Here is a 17,497-nt window from a genome sequence, read left to right as displayed (position 1 = left end):
AAAATTTGATGAAGTTCTTAAGGGAACCAAAGTTGCTAATAAGACTAGCATGCTAGTACGTTGATGCGACTTTAAAGAACCCAGGAAAAAAGATAACTGCTTTAGGATGGAAAGGACAGTTTCGCGAAGCATAGTACAAACGGGATTAACATTACGTTCGAGTTCCATGAAACAGTGAAATGAAAAGAGCGAGGGTGCTCGATTTTCTGAGCATTGCACCGCGACGTTAGTTTCATGAAGATTAAAGAGTTCAGCGTCGCGAACCGTCCGTGCACCTACTTTCGCGACTTTGTTCCCGAATATTGAAGGAATCCCGGTTTCCATTGGCGCAAGTAAAGTACACGCACCGATAGAAACGAATGAAAGGGAAGCGAAGACACAGAATAGCTGGGTCCGATGCTCTTTGCATCCGCGACCAGATGCCTGGACTCAAATCAGAAAATGGCTGCGCACTCGAAACAAGTACAGACCGAATGGCTGGTGCCCGGCGCGACGTGCTCGTTAAAAGACGTCTGCTTGGTTCTACTTTGGCACCGTAATACGTGTTTCCCATTAAAAAAAGAAAAAAAAAAGGTACGAGCGTGTATGCACAGAAACTTCCTCGTCTCTCGATTCAAGCCTAGCTTCGGTCTTTATGCAGCAACGTCTCCGAGAGTTAAGAGGAGGCCGTCTTTAAAAAGTGATCTGCTGCGTAAAGTGAAATTTAACTGGCCACGGCAATTATGTTCCGAGCACCTTCTGTTTTTTAATCGATTACGGGACTACCTTGGTTACCGCCAAGAATCTGCTTCTCCGGGAACTTTCTTGACTTTGCAGTAATTTTTATTCCTCCAGCAGGCATTAGAATTTTGATAGAAATTATGGTAATCTTAAAAGTCGAGTTCACCTAGTCATTGTTTACCTGCTACATATTGTGATTTGTAGCACTTCCAATTTTATAACGAAACGTATTATCGGAATACCTACACCGTTCCAAATGTCATAATTACTACGTATCAATTACAGATTTAAGAGTATCAATTAGCGATAGAATCCGATAACAATTAAATTTGATATCCTTCAATTTATAGTAATCGATTCCGAAAGCCTCCGAAAATCATTATCAAGCTAAATTACGATATTGTGTTACTTCTTAGCAAAAAATGTTGAATGATATTTGCCGATGATTTATGGATCCCTGTGTGTATCATACAAAATAAAAGCACTGTATGCGAAGGATGAAAAAATGATTAATATTACCCCCTTTTGATTACATACAAAAAATCTCAGTTTTCTATAGTGCAGAAATTATGGAAGCCTCTTCTATGCACATTAAAAGCGTAAAATATTACTTTTTATTAATGGAATGTAGGGAAGTTCTGTATGCAGAGAATACGTCAAAAAGAAAATAATGAATATTCTCTTTTGTTCACGAAACACAGCTCATTTTCATGTGAAAATTGTAGAAGTGCAGAAAAGTAGTATTATTAAAAAATCATTCATATTTTCCTGTCTTGAAAATCGAGACAGCGATTTATTTATCATAAAACAAAAACGTCTTCGTTTATAAAGCTTTGTATAAGTTCAACATACTTCATTATGTCTCAGTCGCAGTGATATAAATTCCAGTTAACCGAGAATGGATGTCACGAAAGAATCCCAGCACAGTGATAATAACAATTTCCTGTTTAACCTTGTACATCCGATTCCATGGGTGGCTCGATGCTCATGTACAACGTGACTTACAATTCGAAGAGCTAGATAATATCTTCAGGGTAGTAGCTTGAGCATGCCAAGGTAAATGGTGGAATGAGAAAGGAAATTGCACACGATTCCATTACAGATATTCCGTATTGTTCTCAATAATTTAAAACTCTTTGGCTTTTGTATACTTACAGTAGGTTGTGGTATTAAACACTGCGGGAGACACGTAGTTAATAGAATGGTACAATCAATATTCCCTTATGTTGTTTTTCGATCAATAATCTATTACGTACGTAAGCCAGGAAGACTCCAGAATCCATCCTCAGGAGCCAAATTCTCGTCACGCGACACGTTTGCCGTGTTTCCATCTCCAATTAAGTCACGATTTCTGATTGGAAGGCGCGCGGGAGAATCGAAATGTCGTTTGCACGATACCTCACACGCTGAAAATGCCAGCAACGTCGAGTACGAGACACTAATGGCTTATTAAACCGATACCTGTCGGGTAACCGATTCTCCAACGATATCGCCTCGCCGAAAATTTATAGTAAGCATAATGTCTTCGAAATCAGACCTCTATCGGCATCAAATTATCAAGCCTGCGTCAAAATCACGAATTTCAACTGGAAATCAAATTTAACTTCCTTATGGGTCTGAAAACACATTAAATCTTGAGAGGATTTGAGAAACAGACAATTACCATTTACGTCATAATTACAATTTGTACTAATAATACGTAATTTACTATAAATATATCTATAAATAAATATTATTTTCTATAAATATGAATTTGTACAAAGTACAAAAGCACGTTAAACTAAATTGGACATTACATATCGAGTTTATGCAATATTTTTATAATATTTGCGTGTTTTCCACGAGGTGGATTCGCAACGCTAACAAGTTAAGTCCGATCTATATGGGTTTCCAATTCTTACGATATTCCCAATGAGGTCTCCACATTCGGTGAGTTATACTCGTCCTCCCGGAAGAAGATTCGACTGGCGCCGCGACGTTAAACGATTTTCGATTCGTAAGTCGTAGACAAGCGGGCACGGCTAGGTCTCGACATGCTATATAAATTTCTAACGTAATATTCCGAAAACATTCTTCACGCTCGGAGATCCTCAGGGGTATACGTCTGGCGTAAGGCCAATCAGCGTAGGGCTATTCGTGAAGTTTTGCACGCTACGCCCGTGATTTCGTGCCAACGATCTCGGTGAGCTCTTAGGAAGAACTTTTTGAATTGTGGCACGCTAATCAGTTCCCATTTTTTGCGCACTGCGACGTGCTGGAACTGTTTCACCGAATCTCGCGAATGATACCCGGCCCTTCGATTCAGCCAACTTTTATTAAACACGATTTCACCGATCACTCTCCAGCCTCATTTTGCTTTCCAATTTTGCTTCGACACGTTCACTGACAAGCTGATTTCGACATATTCATTGACAGGTGAATTTTGACAGACTTTATGCTTGTGGCATTTACGGTGGATGTAGAAAGTATTCGTACACTTTTTAAAAACTAATAGTTAACAATTAGAAGCATTGGTTAACGAAATGATATGCAAAAAAGATTTTCCAAAAATTATAATTTACAAGGTTACATGCAAAATTAAAAAAGGCATTTTCTAATTTTCATTAAGGACCCAACTAAAAAGTTTTAAAAAATGCCTTTTTTTAGTTTTGGTCGTAACCTTGTAAATTATAATTTTTGGGAAATCTTTTTTTCATATTATTTCGTAAACCAATGCTTCTAATTGATTATAAAAAAATCAGGTCGTTTAGTACAATTATATAAAAGTTATTAGTTTTTAAAAGGTGCACGAATACTTTGTACTTTGTACACACACACACACTCACACACCCACTGTAGATTCATATCATTCATAACATTTTCAGTGCAGACACGTATCATTTTGCTATTATACAAGTGTATTGTACGAATTTTTTAAACTCTTTTCTTTAAACTTTTTTTTTTTGTATGTTGATATCCATCACGTACTGTTTAATGGACTGTGGATCTTTATGTACAATAAACATTTTCTAATTGTAAGAAACATAAATTGGATAAAAATGGACCTCTAAATTTAATAATGTCTATGAGTTTATGGTGTAGCCAAAAAGTCTAGAATAGTGAAATAAGTAACTTCACTATTGAATTTCCACTTTTATACTAAATAAAAAACCCCCCTTATCAGAAGTTGTAGATAGTTGTAAAATGCCCGAAGAATAGCGATTCTTATCGAATCTCACTTCGACGATTACTTCGTGCTTCGTCTGGTGGGAAAGTTTTCTATCGTTGTTTTATCGCTTCGATCGACGTATTTTTCGCGGTTTCGTGGATCCTCAGTTTATGTGCGGTATACAGATTATAGTTAGACCACGGTCATTCGACTGCTTCGCGGAATTTCCTATCGATTTTCATACCGAATTACGGTGGAACGAATCTTGTTTGCTACTCTTTTGAACAGGAACAAAGCGTTTGCCGGGAGTATTAACAAAGGATGCGTCGGAATCTCGCTGTGAGAGCAAATCTGTATTCGCCGGGGAAGGTTATCGGGTGTTATTAACGTTATTTTGCCGGTGCACCGGATTCCCAGAAAACCTGACTTTGCTGCGTAACGCGAAAATATTTTTTGCCGTGGAGGTATAATGGAAATAGCGAAAAAATAACGTTGTATTCTAATCGTTCTGAACTACGGTCCTGATAACATTTCGTTAGCACATATTATTTATAAAACGTCTGTATTATTTATTAAAATTTTTCGCGCGTGGTATTGGTTCAAATACAATTTTCTTGAAATTGTGCAAGATTAACGAATTTTTTCAATGTTAACAAACGTTCGTACCATAATCTCTCTGTTTTCCCATATACTGTAATGTTCCAACTTTCATTTTTCTCATTTCTATAGAGAGATCTTTGATTTTGACAATAGATTTGATTGAAATTACACACTGTGCGCCGCCCGCCACGAGCAGCTAGTTATTTATAAAACGTCTTATAAACTTTTTATCGATTTTGTAGTTCTTAATAATGGAATTTTCTATCTCTAATGGAAAAGATAAAATCTATTTATGAAAGGCCGGGTTCTTTTGTAACAATTGTTCCGAAAGAGCAGCCTAATTACACGAATAATCTGTTCGAGATAATCTCATTCGAAAAACGTCCGCGTCTAATATGTAATTAAAATCCCTCGAGCAGAAAATGCAGCAGCCTGCAACATTAAAGCAAAACCAAGTAAATACATAACACGATGGTAAATCGATTATAAAATCGCATTATGGTGTCGATCCGGCGCATTAATTCTTTCATTAAAATTTATTAATTTCATTCACCTTGTGCTTTCGCGTCGACACGTATTCCAAACATTTCCCTACAGCGCAGCATAAAGGATCAGAAGCAGTGAGAGAAATTTGACTGTTCTGTTATCAATGCACAAGCATTAAATATTATATTAAATTACTTCACAGAAAATCACATTACAAGTTATCAACTCTTGACTGGTATAGTCATAGTTGCTCATGATCACAACAGAATTTCCGTGTAAATTAACTTTCGCTACTTATTGTACAATAATGAAAAATATCAAGTTTCTAACGGGTTCTTTCGGTTTTAAACGAAAATTAAATTTTATTTATTATAGTATATTATATTATATATAATGTAGGCATAATATTTTCTTCTTCTAAATTATGAACTCCAAAAAAGTTCTAATCACTGCAACCCTAAACCGTAGTGCAAGGGGTGAAAGGTGCCTGAGAAAATTGATACACAATTTCAGAAAGAGTACTACTATGGTTAGTGATGGGATCTGAATCACTTCGAGTCGCTTCGATTCAATATTTAGGACAAAAAAAGTCGAATCACTTGCTACATAATTCGAAGCTTAGAACTCTTGAAACTCTTGGATGTCTTGAAAGTCTTCATTGTCTTGAAAATCTTGAAGCCTTAAAACTTTGGATGGTTTGTAAGAATTGAAACTCTTGAAATGTAACATCTATCACGAAACAGTATGAACGTATCAATATTATAAAAAAGTATAACATTTAATAAGATTATCAAGACTTCTAAAATTTTCAAGACTTTCAAGAGTTTCAAGAATTTCTAATTTCGAATAAATATCGAATTGATTCGAAACTCTGTGGTGATTGTTTTGTTCGAAAACTTGCAAGACAGAGTATTGAATGCCAATCACTAACTATGGTACTTCACAATCTAAGTAACGACTGTGCCACTTAACGGTTAAGTTGTAAAAATTTGACGAGGGTTAAAAAGTTTACAGGTGCGTGTAAGTTCCATTTTTATTCCCGGCCTCGGTCGAGGCCTCTGTGGCGATCTGTAACGAGTCCGTAAAACGTTGGTCAGATACCGTGATAGCAAAGGTGACAAACGCGATATCTCTGGCAACGTAATAAATCGTGGCAGAAAATTCTTCTTTTCCCGCGACTAACACAGAAGAGCCGACGAACAAAGCGGATACGTGCTGGTTTGAGTGTAGCCGGTGAAAGGGCTGTTTTCATCTTTGATTGTGGATTGCTGTGTATGTGTGTACATCCATATACATGTACCATATCTATATACATATATTGAGCCAGGATAACGGCAATGCCTCACGATCGGCGGCTTTTTGGGTATCGCGGCACGACACGTTCTTTGACGACACTGTCATGTCACCGACCATGCTAGATGTTTGCCAAGAATTTAATTCACAAACGCTCGGGTGCTCGTGTGTCTCTCTGCTATTCTGTCAGTTTTATTTATGCCTCTCCGGTATACTCTACTTGCGACGCAGAATGATCCAGTCAGATAGACTGAGCTACAGCTTTCAAACAGGTGGAAGTAGGCAAAAACATTTTTTGACGAACGCGAATGTCTCTGGAATTCACATAGCAAGATTGACTCTTGTGTATGCGGTCGCGTGATGCTATATGTTTACTAGATTCAAAACTTTCGGTTGTTGTCCCTCCATTCATTTCGAAATTTCATCAATGAATTTATATTTTTTCATTTATGTTCATTGCTGATGTTACATTTTACAAGTGTTTATACACTCGTGACAGAAATGCGTAGCTTGAATACAGAACTGTGAAGACGTTAAATGAATTTGAGAATGCTATTACATAATTTTTTATTTCTTTTTCTCTGTTCCCTGTAATTGACTTTGAAAGTTTTTATTTTGTATGAAGATCCGCAGTTAAGACATGGAAATTGATCTTACGCGAATTCTTGTGGGTAGGTTTTCAATCGTTTGGATAATTATTAAAGATAAATGAACGATTCAGAAGCCAACGTTCAAATATAGCATCAGTAACCAAATCATTGAAATTAAAACTAAGTACTCTACGTTTATACCAAATAACGAAAGCCAAAATTTTATTAAGTTTATCTGGATACCAGTGCATGTAGGAATCACGGATAACGAGAAAGTAGACTCACTTGCGAAAGAAACGACGAAAGAAAGTCATTCGCCAGATGTCAAGGCTTCAATTGCTGACTTAACCAGACAACTCAAAATTCAAGCAAGATTGTCCACTAACATCCTAATCAAAGAGCAAGGCCTAGTTAAAGGCGCCAACTACGTTAGATTTTATCACAAGGACAAAGGCAAGCCATGGTACGCTGGACTTGTGCTCTCCAGAGATTTTGTAATTTTTGTTAATAGATGTCGTGCCAATCACTATAATTTAAACGGTTCATTCACAAGGGTTAACTTTATAGCTAACAGTGCTTGCCAATGCAGAATTCCAAGACCTAAATCATGTTATATGGCAATGCCCAGACTATGAAAACGAACGTAATACATTAGAAACTTTCTCCCTCTTTGTGTTAGTTGCTTCTTATGTAAACCTGATATAGAAGGTCTGAAAATAATTTATAATTTTCTCAAACAATGTTCTGTAAGAATTTAGAATCAACGTAAAACCTATTTAATGTAAGCGAAATGTAATAATATTATACTTGCTATATAAACCACACTTGGTTTAAAGAAATAACAAATAAATAAATAAATGAACGGTTAGTTTTGGTGTTAACGAAACGCGGCGGTTCAGAAGAGAGGGTCGCGCAAGTTTAACCGCGGGTTAAATAGCTGTGGATCCATAGCAAATTACGTTACATGCGAAATTTCGTTGTGTACTCCTGTTGCCGATGTCTCTCAGCGGTCTGTATACAGTAACGTCGTTGTCTCAAGGGACATGTAATTTCACGCGTCCAATACCCTGTATCTTCCCAACGTGAATATCGCTACTAAATCCGACCGCCAAGAGCAGCCACGAATACCCCACGGCACTAACATACCATCACACAACGGTGACTCGTCGATCCCGACATTTAGCATTTCGCATGTAAGAAACCTTGGCCGGAGGACACACCTCTCCCCCCCCCTTTCTCTCTCACTCCTCAGAATTCCGATATCGATGCCGATCGCTAATTGACAAGGACGATCTTAGCGACCGAGGGAGCTACACGGTTCGCCGGAAATACAGCTGATAAATTATGGGATGTGATTAATAGCACGCTCTGCTCTCTGGCTCGATATGCGGTCTCGGTTTTTGTTCGTTCGACTTCTCGCTCCGTTACTTTCTATACGATACGATGTCCCTCATAAATATGCGGACGCCTCGCACATTTGCATAGCGACCGTACGCGAATATTCGGGAAACATGCAAATCGATATTATAATAATTCTTAATGTCTTCTTATTAACAACTTGCCATTATTGGTCGAGATCCGAAAGTTATTCCTTTGCGGAAGAATCCCGTTATTGGCATATTTTTCTTTTATTCAATTCTTATAATTAATTCTTTATTAGAGACAGAGTTGGGCATTAATCGATTAAAATTTTAATCATGATTGATTGATTAATGTGTACGATTAAAAAACGAAGTCATCGAGAAAAGACATAAAAGCACGTACACAGAGTTTATATTATGTATAGACTAAATAACAATACACCTACATAAACTCAGTTTACATTTTTGTCAGTATTCATGTACAATGTATATAGTTTTGATTCCGTATTTCATTTCGAAATTTCAGCAGTTAATCATTCATCAATTATCCGATTGACAATTGAAAGAAATGTAATCGTTAACCGCAATTAACGATTAATAAGTATTTAATCGTTAACCGCAACTTTTTAACGACTAAACTAGGAGATTAATTGTTAATTGCGATTAACGATTGAAGCAGAAATTTATTCGTCAATCGTTGATTAAATTTTTGCCCAACTCTGATTATAGAACGTACACATTATAAGGGTGAACCAAAAGTCACTAGACCATTTAAAAATGGAATAAATCGTTCATGTATTAACAATTCACAATATGATAAACGAATTCTAAATGGTCCATTTTTTTTTGTGTCACTCTGTACAATACTTGAACTAATTTCGATAGAGATCAATGGATATCACAGTTGAATCACTCAAAAGGAGGTTATTCCTGCTGGTAATAAAAATATCAATAAATTAGTTTTACGGTGTAATAAAAATGTGACCACCGTTATGGAAACGTCGAGACTGCGTGATAATTGTAGGATGTACTCTAAACGCTCAACTCAGCCTATCTCTAATTTCAGCAACCGAAATTTCCCTTGAAATTTGAACTCAAGCGAGCTTGTCATAAACTTTGTCGTAGCGGAGCTTTTACGGGCCTGCGTCACACAGTTGTAACTATTAAAGCTTTTGAGAGTAAACCGTGTCGTTTCGGCTAAAGTAGTCCAACGTGTTTTACATGGTCCGACTGACCGATACGAAAAAAATGCGGTTGGTCAAACAATGGAAACGTGAACATAGTCGAGACAAGTGACCCCATGCAACACTGTTTAACTAGTGGCGAACCACGCCGATACCCAAGAGCATCGGTGTATCATTTGACTCTTGATGAAGCCACCTGAAACTGTGACTGGAAACGTTCCGGATACTTTTTCACACAAAAGGTCGTGGCTTTCCACAGCGTACACGCTAGCTGGCTTGGTTTGCGCAGAAAATGCGTACAGACATGCTACATATAAAATGCATTCAGTCATTTAACCCCTTGCCTTACGATTTATTTTACAGTTTTAATGACTAGAATCTTTTTTTCCTAAAAAAGGAGAGTATTGATATATATTGTATGCCTATATGTTCTCCAATAGCTGTATATTAACAAAACCAAAATACAGGGTGACAAGAAATAACGGAGAAATAATAACATTTCTTATTATAATTCTGTCAAATCGACGAATTTTGAAAAACCAAATGATAACAATCATAACATAGTAGTCGATTTTGGAGGCCAGGGCCTGTGCTCGACCCCATAAAAATTTGGAGGCACTGAAAAAATCTCTGTACCGAGAGTGGGACTGAATGACGCCAGAAGAGCTGCGGCCCATTGCCAAAAATTTCAAGACACGTTTGAGCCTCTGTATCGGCGCAAAAGTTGGCCATTTCGAAACTTCTTAAATATATGAATACTACAGGTCCATGTTATGGTTGTTATTATTTGGTTTTTCAAAATTCGTCAATTTGACAGAATTATAATAAGAAATGATTAACTCCGTTATTTCATGTCACCCTGTAGAATTTTATTTCGGTTTAAACGAAATTATTAACATACATTTTTATTAGAATGTGTTCAGTGGCAAAGGGGTTAAAAGACTGTAGAAAAGACAATCCACTGATTAAATACATATTAATATTTTACCTCTGTATTAGAAAAGATCAACATTTTATACTTTTCATTCACCTTGTTAACAAGATATTTACCACCCCACACCAGCATGGCATTTTCCTCACGCAATTTTCTGCAACGTTCATGACGCGAGCCATTGGCGGTAGAGATCTGGCCGGCTAATGACCAGGGAACAGGAGTTGAAAAATGATTTTTATCTCTGTGATATTTATAATAATCAGTTCCAATTTCCACGGGTGCAAGACCCTAGATATTAGGTAGTTGCAAAAATAATTGTCATTTTCATCAGTTTAAACTTTTCTTGAGGAGGGATGTTGCTAAATCAACAAATGTGCTTGCAACATAGTTGAAGACAGAAAACAATTGGGGAAGATCACGGTGTATTATAGACGTGTTCAGACTTCAGACTTCCTTCAGAAAAGTGTGATAGTTAGCTCCTACTTCTCTGGTCGCCGCTAGATGGCGATCGGGCATAACTTGCATGCACGTGTGTGAATGAGATTGTGTGCATGCCGAACCTCGCACGCGCACATTGGAGAGGTTCGGCATGCACACGATCTCATACACACACGTACATGCAGGTTATGCACACGGAACCGTGGTTATGCCCGTGCGCCGTCGTAGACGGATACTTTTTGAGCTACAAAGGCCGAGCCGAACATAGAGAAGGACAGCGCGTGTAAAGAGAGACCGTGCGCGGCCGAAGCAACTGCGACTCTCCGCGTCTCTTTCTTTCCCATACGCTGTCCTTCCATGCGCCCGAAACGTTCATCGTCAATTAAACCACTAAATACAGTTGAAATTATACCGTGTTTGATCTTATTTCAATCAGAAAAATGCCACAAATATATGGGTGATAGTATCATACAAAAATAAGTAATAATAAAAAAGATTTTATATTGGTATTACATTGTGAGGACGCACGGGCCTTTGAACTGTGCCGGCGACTGCAACTCTCCGCGTCGCATTAGTAGTGGTTCACACCGATATACTCGAGCCGAGATCAGATTACTACAGTGGAGGGGATATTTTCTTTGTGTTTATCGTGTACAGCCTTTTTGCGACTATAGAGGATGTACTGTATCACAAAATGTCAACCTTACAGAGGTGCTTAGTAACACCTCTATAATACACCAGAAATTTTAATTAAAAAATGCGTAGAGCTTCTCGGACGACCTAACAGAGAGCGACAAGCATTGGTTCGACAGAAAGAAATATGGCGGCGGTGCGTGCGCCATGATTTCTTGGCCGCCAAGTTAATTGCGCTTCTTCGATCGCTGGGTGAAGTGTTACAATGTCGTCGGGTCTCAGCAAACAGTTACGACAAATGGAATATGGTGAGAGGTCTACCGCTAATTAATTAGAAACCGTCCGAACGGTCGTGATGAATAGGTTGCGTAACGGGATCATTAAAGCCTCAGTAAATTCCGAGCGAAGCTGCCGCGGTGTGTAATTAGCGCGTTCGCGCTATTCGTAGGAGGGTTGGGGGGCAAATAATTTACTCGCGACAATTTCTAGATTATAATTTGATATTCTCGCGTGCCGACGGAGTTTAAGGATTTAAGTTTCTTGCCCGGGATAAGCCCGGGGTAATGAATGTCTTCCAGAATTCACACGTTCGCGTAGGATACGTCGCCGAGCCTCTCTCCCCGGGTGTTTCGTTAACGAGCCGGCAAATTGTTTTTGCGGATATGACTGGCTTCGTAAGCGTCCCGGCTCTATTATAATCTGTGCTAATTTCGACATTGCATTTCGCTTTAATGCCGGATCGGAAGTGCTCCCTAAGCACGCGAACTCCGCTAATCTGTGTACAGTTAGACTTACGAACACCTGTTCCGTTTCGGTGCCAGGACTAATTAGTCAATTAGCCATTCTACGAGTATCACGGCCCCGTAAGCTTAAACCCGCCCGATCGCGTATATTGGCGGTATCGAAACAGCCTCCACGAGGTTAATTCGATCACGCTGATCTCCTTATCCGTCAGACCATCTTGGCAGCTGAGCCATTTTTTTCGACAAATTAGCTGCACCACGTGGTAATTACAAATCGTAGAACGCGGGAACCAAGTAGCAGTACATTTCTTTGGTTGTTTTATTAAATTGTGAGAAATGTGTTGAAATCCTCAAATTGTTTCAGTCTTTTCACTGTTTATAAATAAGTATAAAATTGTTTTCATAATTATATCTTTGTTTAGGCTCACGCAGTTCAACAAACAGTGAGCTGCATATCTTGAAAACTTTTATTGCATTGCGAGCGTTTTCGATTTATCGACATTTTACATGTCGAGCTTCAGATTGTTGTTTGGTTCTGAAATTATAAAATTCCCTCGCACTCCTATTGTCGCTGGTGATTGACGTATCGTAAGCCCAGATGAATGACGGACCTCGATTAGAACATCGCAGATTGGTTTTTTTTTTCAATGGCAAATGTTGGCAACGTTTCCACATTTCGTATTTCTGTCTGCCATTCAGCCAGACTCAACGAGGCTGAAACCTGGTTTACCATAATGGAATACATAGATGGTTTAATAACGAAATGGAATGAACAATAAATACCTGGATTGCGAGTCTTTGTATAAATTTACTGTTTCGACGGTACACGTTCGCTGAATGCGAGAAATTTTGAATAGATTATGAGTGCTACAGGAGGATAATTTCTATGAAATTTTCAATTTTATTGATGAGGGCCGAGGGGTTATAGAAACATAAATCCACGGCGTACTAATGACATATCACTGAAATATCTCATTCATAAAATGAGGCACTTAATTTTCAAATGATTAGAAAATATGAAATTCCAGAAACTAAACTGATAATAATAATTGTGCTTCCTAAAAAAGAAAATTATTATATGATCGTTTTAATATGAATCCACAAGTGTTTCAGCAATTTGTAAGGTTGTAATAATTTTCACTCTGTTTATGTTGCAGTTGCATGGGAGGTGATTTTGTAAAAGTGTTTCTACATTTGGAGACCACCGGTGTTTCCGAGTACACTCCTTGGTCTGGTGTACTCTGCGGTGAACTACGTGACATTCCCCCAATATTGTACAGTTCAAGATCTACGCTTATTTTGGAGCTGCACACACAGGCACCTCCGTCGAATGCAACCGGCTTTTTTGGAAATTTCCGGTTCATCGATAGACGTAAGTCAATAACATTACATTTATTTGTACAATCGTATTTACATACAACCCTCCCCCGACAAACGCAACAATAGCCATAGAAAAATAAAAAATATAAAGACTAAATAAATGTTTGGAGAAGAATCATTCAATATTGAACTCTGAGTCTCTTCAAAATTATTTATATTTTGTCCAAAAAGACAAACTGTCTTTCGAAAACTTGTTCAAATGATTTTCTGGAGTCACTGCGTATACAAAGTGTGTGTTTTTTTGTATATAGTTTAACTACACAGGACTCATTTGTATGCATAGACATACAGATCATCGAACACCCCCAGTCATAAAATTGGGAAAAATCCCATGAGTAAGTCGATGGTATCGGAATAAGTGTTGCTTGCGATATAAATCCCATAAAATCGCAGCGTTCTTTCTTTCCCGGATAGATAGGTACTGTATCTTGTCGGTCAGTTCCACTCTAAGCCGAGGTTCACCGAAATCAATAGTCTCGCGCTGATATCTCCGAAATTGAGTTTCTTAAACCTAACTCCCAAGACTGCGAACACTGCAGGCTATAAAACAGCACACCTCAAATTTCCTTTTTCAAACTCATGCTTCCGAGTGCCCAGGGAAACTTCACCTTACTTCATACTCCTGTTCTGTAGAGGAACTTTCAGAATCCGTAATGCGACTCGATCTTTTCTTGGCTGTTTGTAAAACTTAGCCATTAACTGCCCTCAATAGTAATTGCGCGCGTTACCGTAATGCTTCAACAAATTTATTATTCAATGCGAATCTGCGAAATTTACGATCATCTTTTTTTGAACTTTTAACATGACATTTTGTCATTTTAAAATGACAATCTAAATAATTTTGACAATTAAATGTTTCGATGCATTGGTTATGAGTATAAATTGGTTTCTTGTACTTTTATAACACATAGCAATTCATTTTAAATTAAAAGTACTGTTTATATTAGTTTATTGGTTAGTTTACACATTATGCAGTTTTAACATCTTACCACAATTTGATATAAGAATAAAATTTTAAAATGACATTCTGTATAAATTCATTATGTGAAATATGTCAATAAAGTGTGACCGTATTTGAAAATTTTTACGAATTTTTAATACGTGCAACTTTATAAAACAAAAAAGTGCATATTACAGGATTATAATTTTATTTTCACGAAAAGGAACAGCTTTTGTCGCAGACAGAAAAATTTCCCCTAGCATTTATTGCGTGCTCCACAGAAATAAAAATTGACAGGAAGGTTCACGGTTGACCTATCGGGATAATAATAATAAAATAATCGTCGCGAGTATCCTCAGCGGTTTTTCGGTTAATTGCATGGAACGGTACAATGAATCGAGAGAAAAGTGATATACATATATCGGCGCGTAGAGAGCTAGGACTGCGGTGGAGTGACGTTTTTAGTCGAATAAAGCAAACAAGGAAGCCATCAAGCGTATAACGACGTATCGATTTTTTTCATAGCATATTTCGACGCGCCCGCAGCAATGCACCCGGCAGATTGCAAATACGGAAATTAAATAACGAGTCACATCCCCCGTCGATCTTCGAGGGTGACGTTACCGCCGAGCTGGAAGCATTGTCCCAGAAGTCTAAGCCAAGGAATAAACTAGATTAAGACTGACGGCTTGTTAACAAAAGCCGCTTGCTAGCTTCATCGTGAGAGAGGGAAGCTCTCCTGCTCTCTCTTCGGGGTAGAGAAGAAGATGGTCTACTCGACCAGCATACTTATCGAGAAACTACAGATTCGTTTTATGAAACTCTTTCGAGTGGAGGCTTATTCTTTGCCTCGTGCCAGCTCCATTGGAAAATATTTTTAAACTTATCCGGGGATCATTGAAAGAACTCGCAAGAACGCGTTCACTTGAAAATAAGGCTAATTAAAGCGCCGCGTGCACACGCGTTCCGTCATTTGATCCGGGAAAATCTATACGTGGATCGTTCAATTAGTAACTTGCTGCTCACTTTAAAATAAAAGTGACACGACTTGTTTCATTAACCGAGAAAAAGGAGGAGGTTACTCAATTCGATCTGTATGTGCCTTTTTTTCGCTTTTTTTTCTATGTATGATCACCGATTACGTCGAGATGGATGGACCAATCGGAACAAAACCTTTTGCATCTTGTAAAGTATGTCCCCGGGGTGGTACCGTGAAAAAATTTTGCATTTTTTTATTCCTTACGATTTTATTTGCGAAAAATGCATTATTTCATGTATGTTCACCGATTACTCCGAGATGAATGGGCCAATCAGGACGAAACCTTCTGCATTTTGTAGGGTATGTCTCCCGATTGGCCCCTTGGAAATAAATTTTGCATTTTTTCATTATTTGCGGTTTTTATTGCAAATAACCAATAAGACCGAAAAACCATCCTACGGTGTTGTACAAATTCTGCTCGTTCCACTAAAAACACTTTTGTAAAAAACAATTAAGCCGACTTCGAAAAGGCGCACTAAAAAGTATGAAATAATTTCCATTTAATTTGTGTGAGCACACACGAACTTAAATACAATACAATCTTCTCGGAGGCGGCGCAAAATTGATTATTTTCGATACTGGAGAAATTATGAAAATCCTTAAATTCTTCTACATGATTTCACATATTAATGTATCTTCTCTTCCCACCTACTGATTTCCAAGTTCACCATATTCCAATGAAATCATAATCAGCAACATCTGTCATTTGGAAAATTTTCAATTTTGCGCCGCCTCCGAAAAGATTGTATTGTATTTAAGTTCGTGTGTATTCACATAAATTAAATGGAAATTATTTCATACTTTTAACTCGGTTTAATCTTTTTTTATACAATTTTTTTTAATATCAAGTGCATGCAAATGTTTCAATTTGTCTCAAAATTTTCTTTTATTCGTGGACAATATACGGACGTACAGTATGGACACTTTTTATAACCCACGAATGACCGGTCCACTTCGACTCAGAGACATAAAATGTGTTATCAATTCTTTAATGTTACGACTGTCCACATACTTTTGAGTAGAATGTGTTACAAGTCGATATATAATGAAATCAGTTATTTATTATATGGCAAACAAACAATTTATAATTATACTCATTATGCACGAACAATTGGAAAAGGTAAATTTTGCACATACCTCTAATACACATGCTTTCGTTTGTCCATTATTTTCCGAGACAGCCGTCCAGCATGAACACTTATCGTATCGGAAAACCGATTTTATTGCAATTGTAAAAAATTCCGATTTTCCGTGTTAAATTCTCTCGCAGCACTCATCAATAACAAGATACGCATTTACGGTATTGGCAAATGTACGAAAAATATGAGGAAACGTTCACATTAATAAAAAATAATGACATTTTTACTGTAAGGAATATTTTTGTCGGCGAAATAAATTTTGCCCTTATTCTGGTTTTGGAAAATGGGAATTTACATAAAAATCCGTGCTCTCTTAATACACTCTGTTGGTAGCTTGTAAAATATTTTTCCAATAAACATTGTAGCACACACAGTGTCGACTTTTCAAATGTGGATATACTATCTGTGATAATTTATGGTTTTTAATAACGTTTAGGAGTATTCCGTATCGGTAAAAATGAGAAATTCGATTTTGTTTTTACAGGTACATTTAGAATAAATATACTATTGTAATCAAAATCAATTACAAAATTAACTTTTAGTATTCGTATTAGAAAAAGATAATAGTTAAAGCGAATCAATTTCCCTGGATTTCTCGGTTTCAATCTTTCCCGAGAATGTATAAAGCGTATTTAATAAAGATCGAAAGTTTAGTCACCGACTGCTCGAGAGCCGTAGCAGAATCAATTACCAGCATCGTATTAAATTTCTTTAAAACGTGCTCTCCGGTCTTCTGCTCCTTTTTAATTCTCTGCTAATTGCAGAAAAACGAGGATCGCGCGTATCGTCTTCCCAGCGATCACGAGGCAACGAGTGTTCGCACACTCCGCCGGTAGATTTGCAAGTGACGCAAAACTAAATAGCAAATA

At 37.5% G+C, this 17,497-nt stretch overlaps 1 protein-coding gene across 1 annotated transcript in view; it reads left to right on the top strand.

Moving 5' to 3' along the window:
• The window catches only part of Sol1, a 667,060-nt gene that overhangs the window by 210,173 nt on the left and 439,390 nt on the right, over nt 1-17,497 (top strand). The window contains exon 4 of the mRNA XM_076439137.1: nt 13,288-13,502. Coding sequence (XP_076295252.1) covers nt 13,288-13,502 — 215 coding nt within the window. The remainder of the gene's footprint in view (nt 1-13,287; nt 13,503-17,497) is intronic.

The sequence above is a fragment of the Lasioglossum baleicum genome, chromosome 15 (genome assembly GCF_051020765.1).
Source record: "Lasioglossum baleicum chromosome 15, iyLasBale1, whole genome shotgun sequence".
Lineage (NCBI taxonomy): Eukaryota > Metazoa > Arthropoda > Insecta > Hymenoptera > Halictidae > Lasioglossum > Lasioglossum baleicum.
This window is presented reverse-complemented; position numbering and strand designations above follow the sequence as displayed.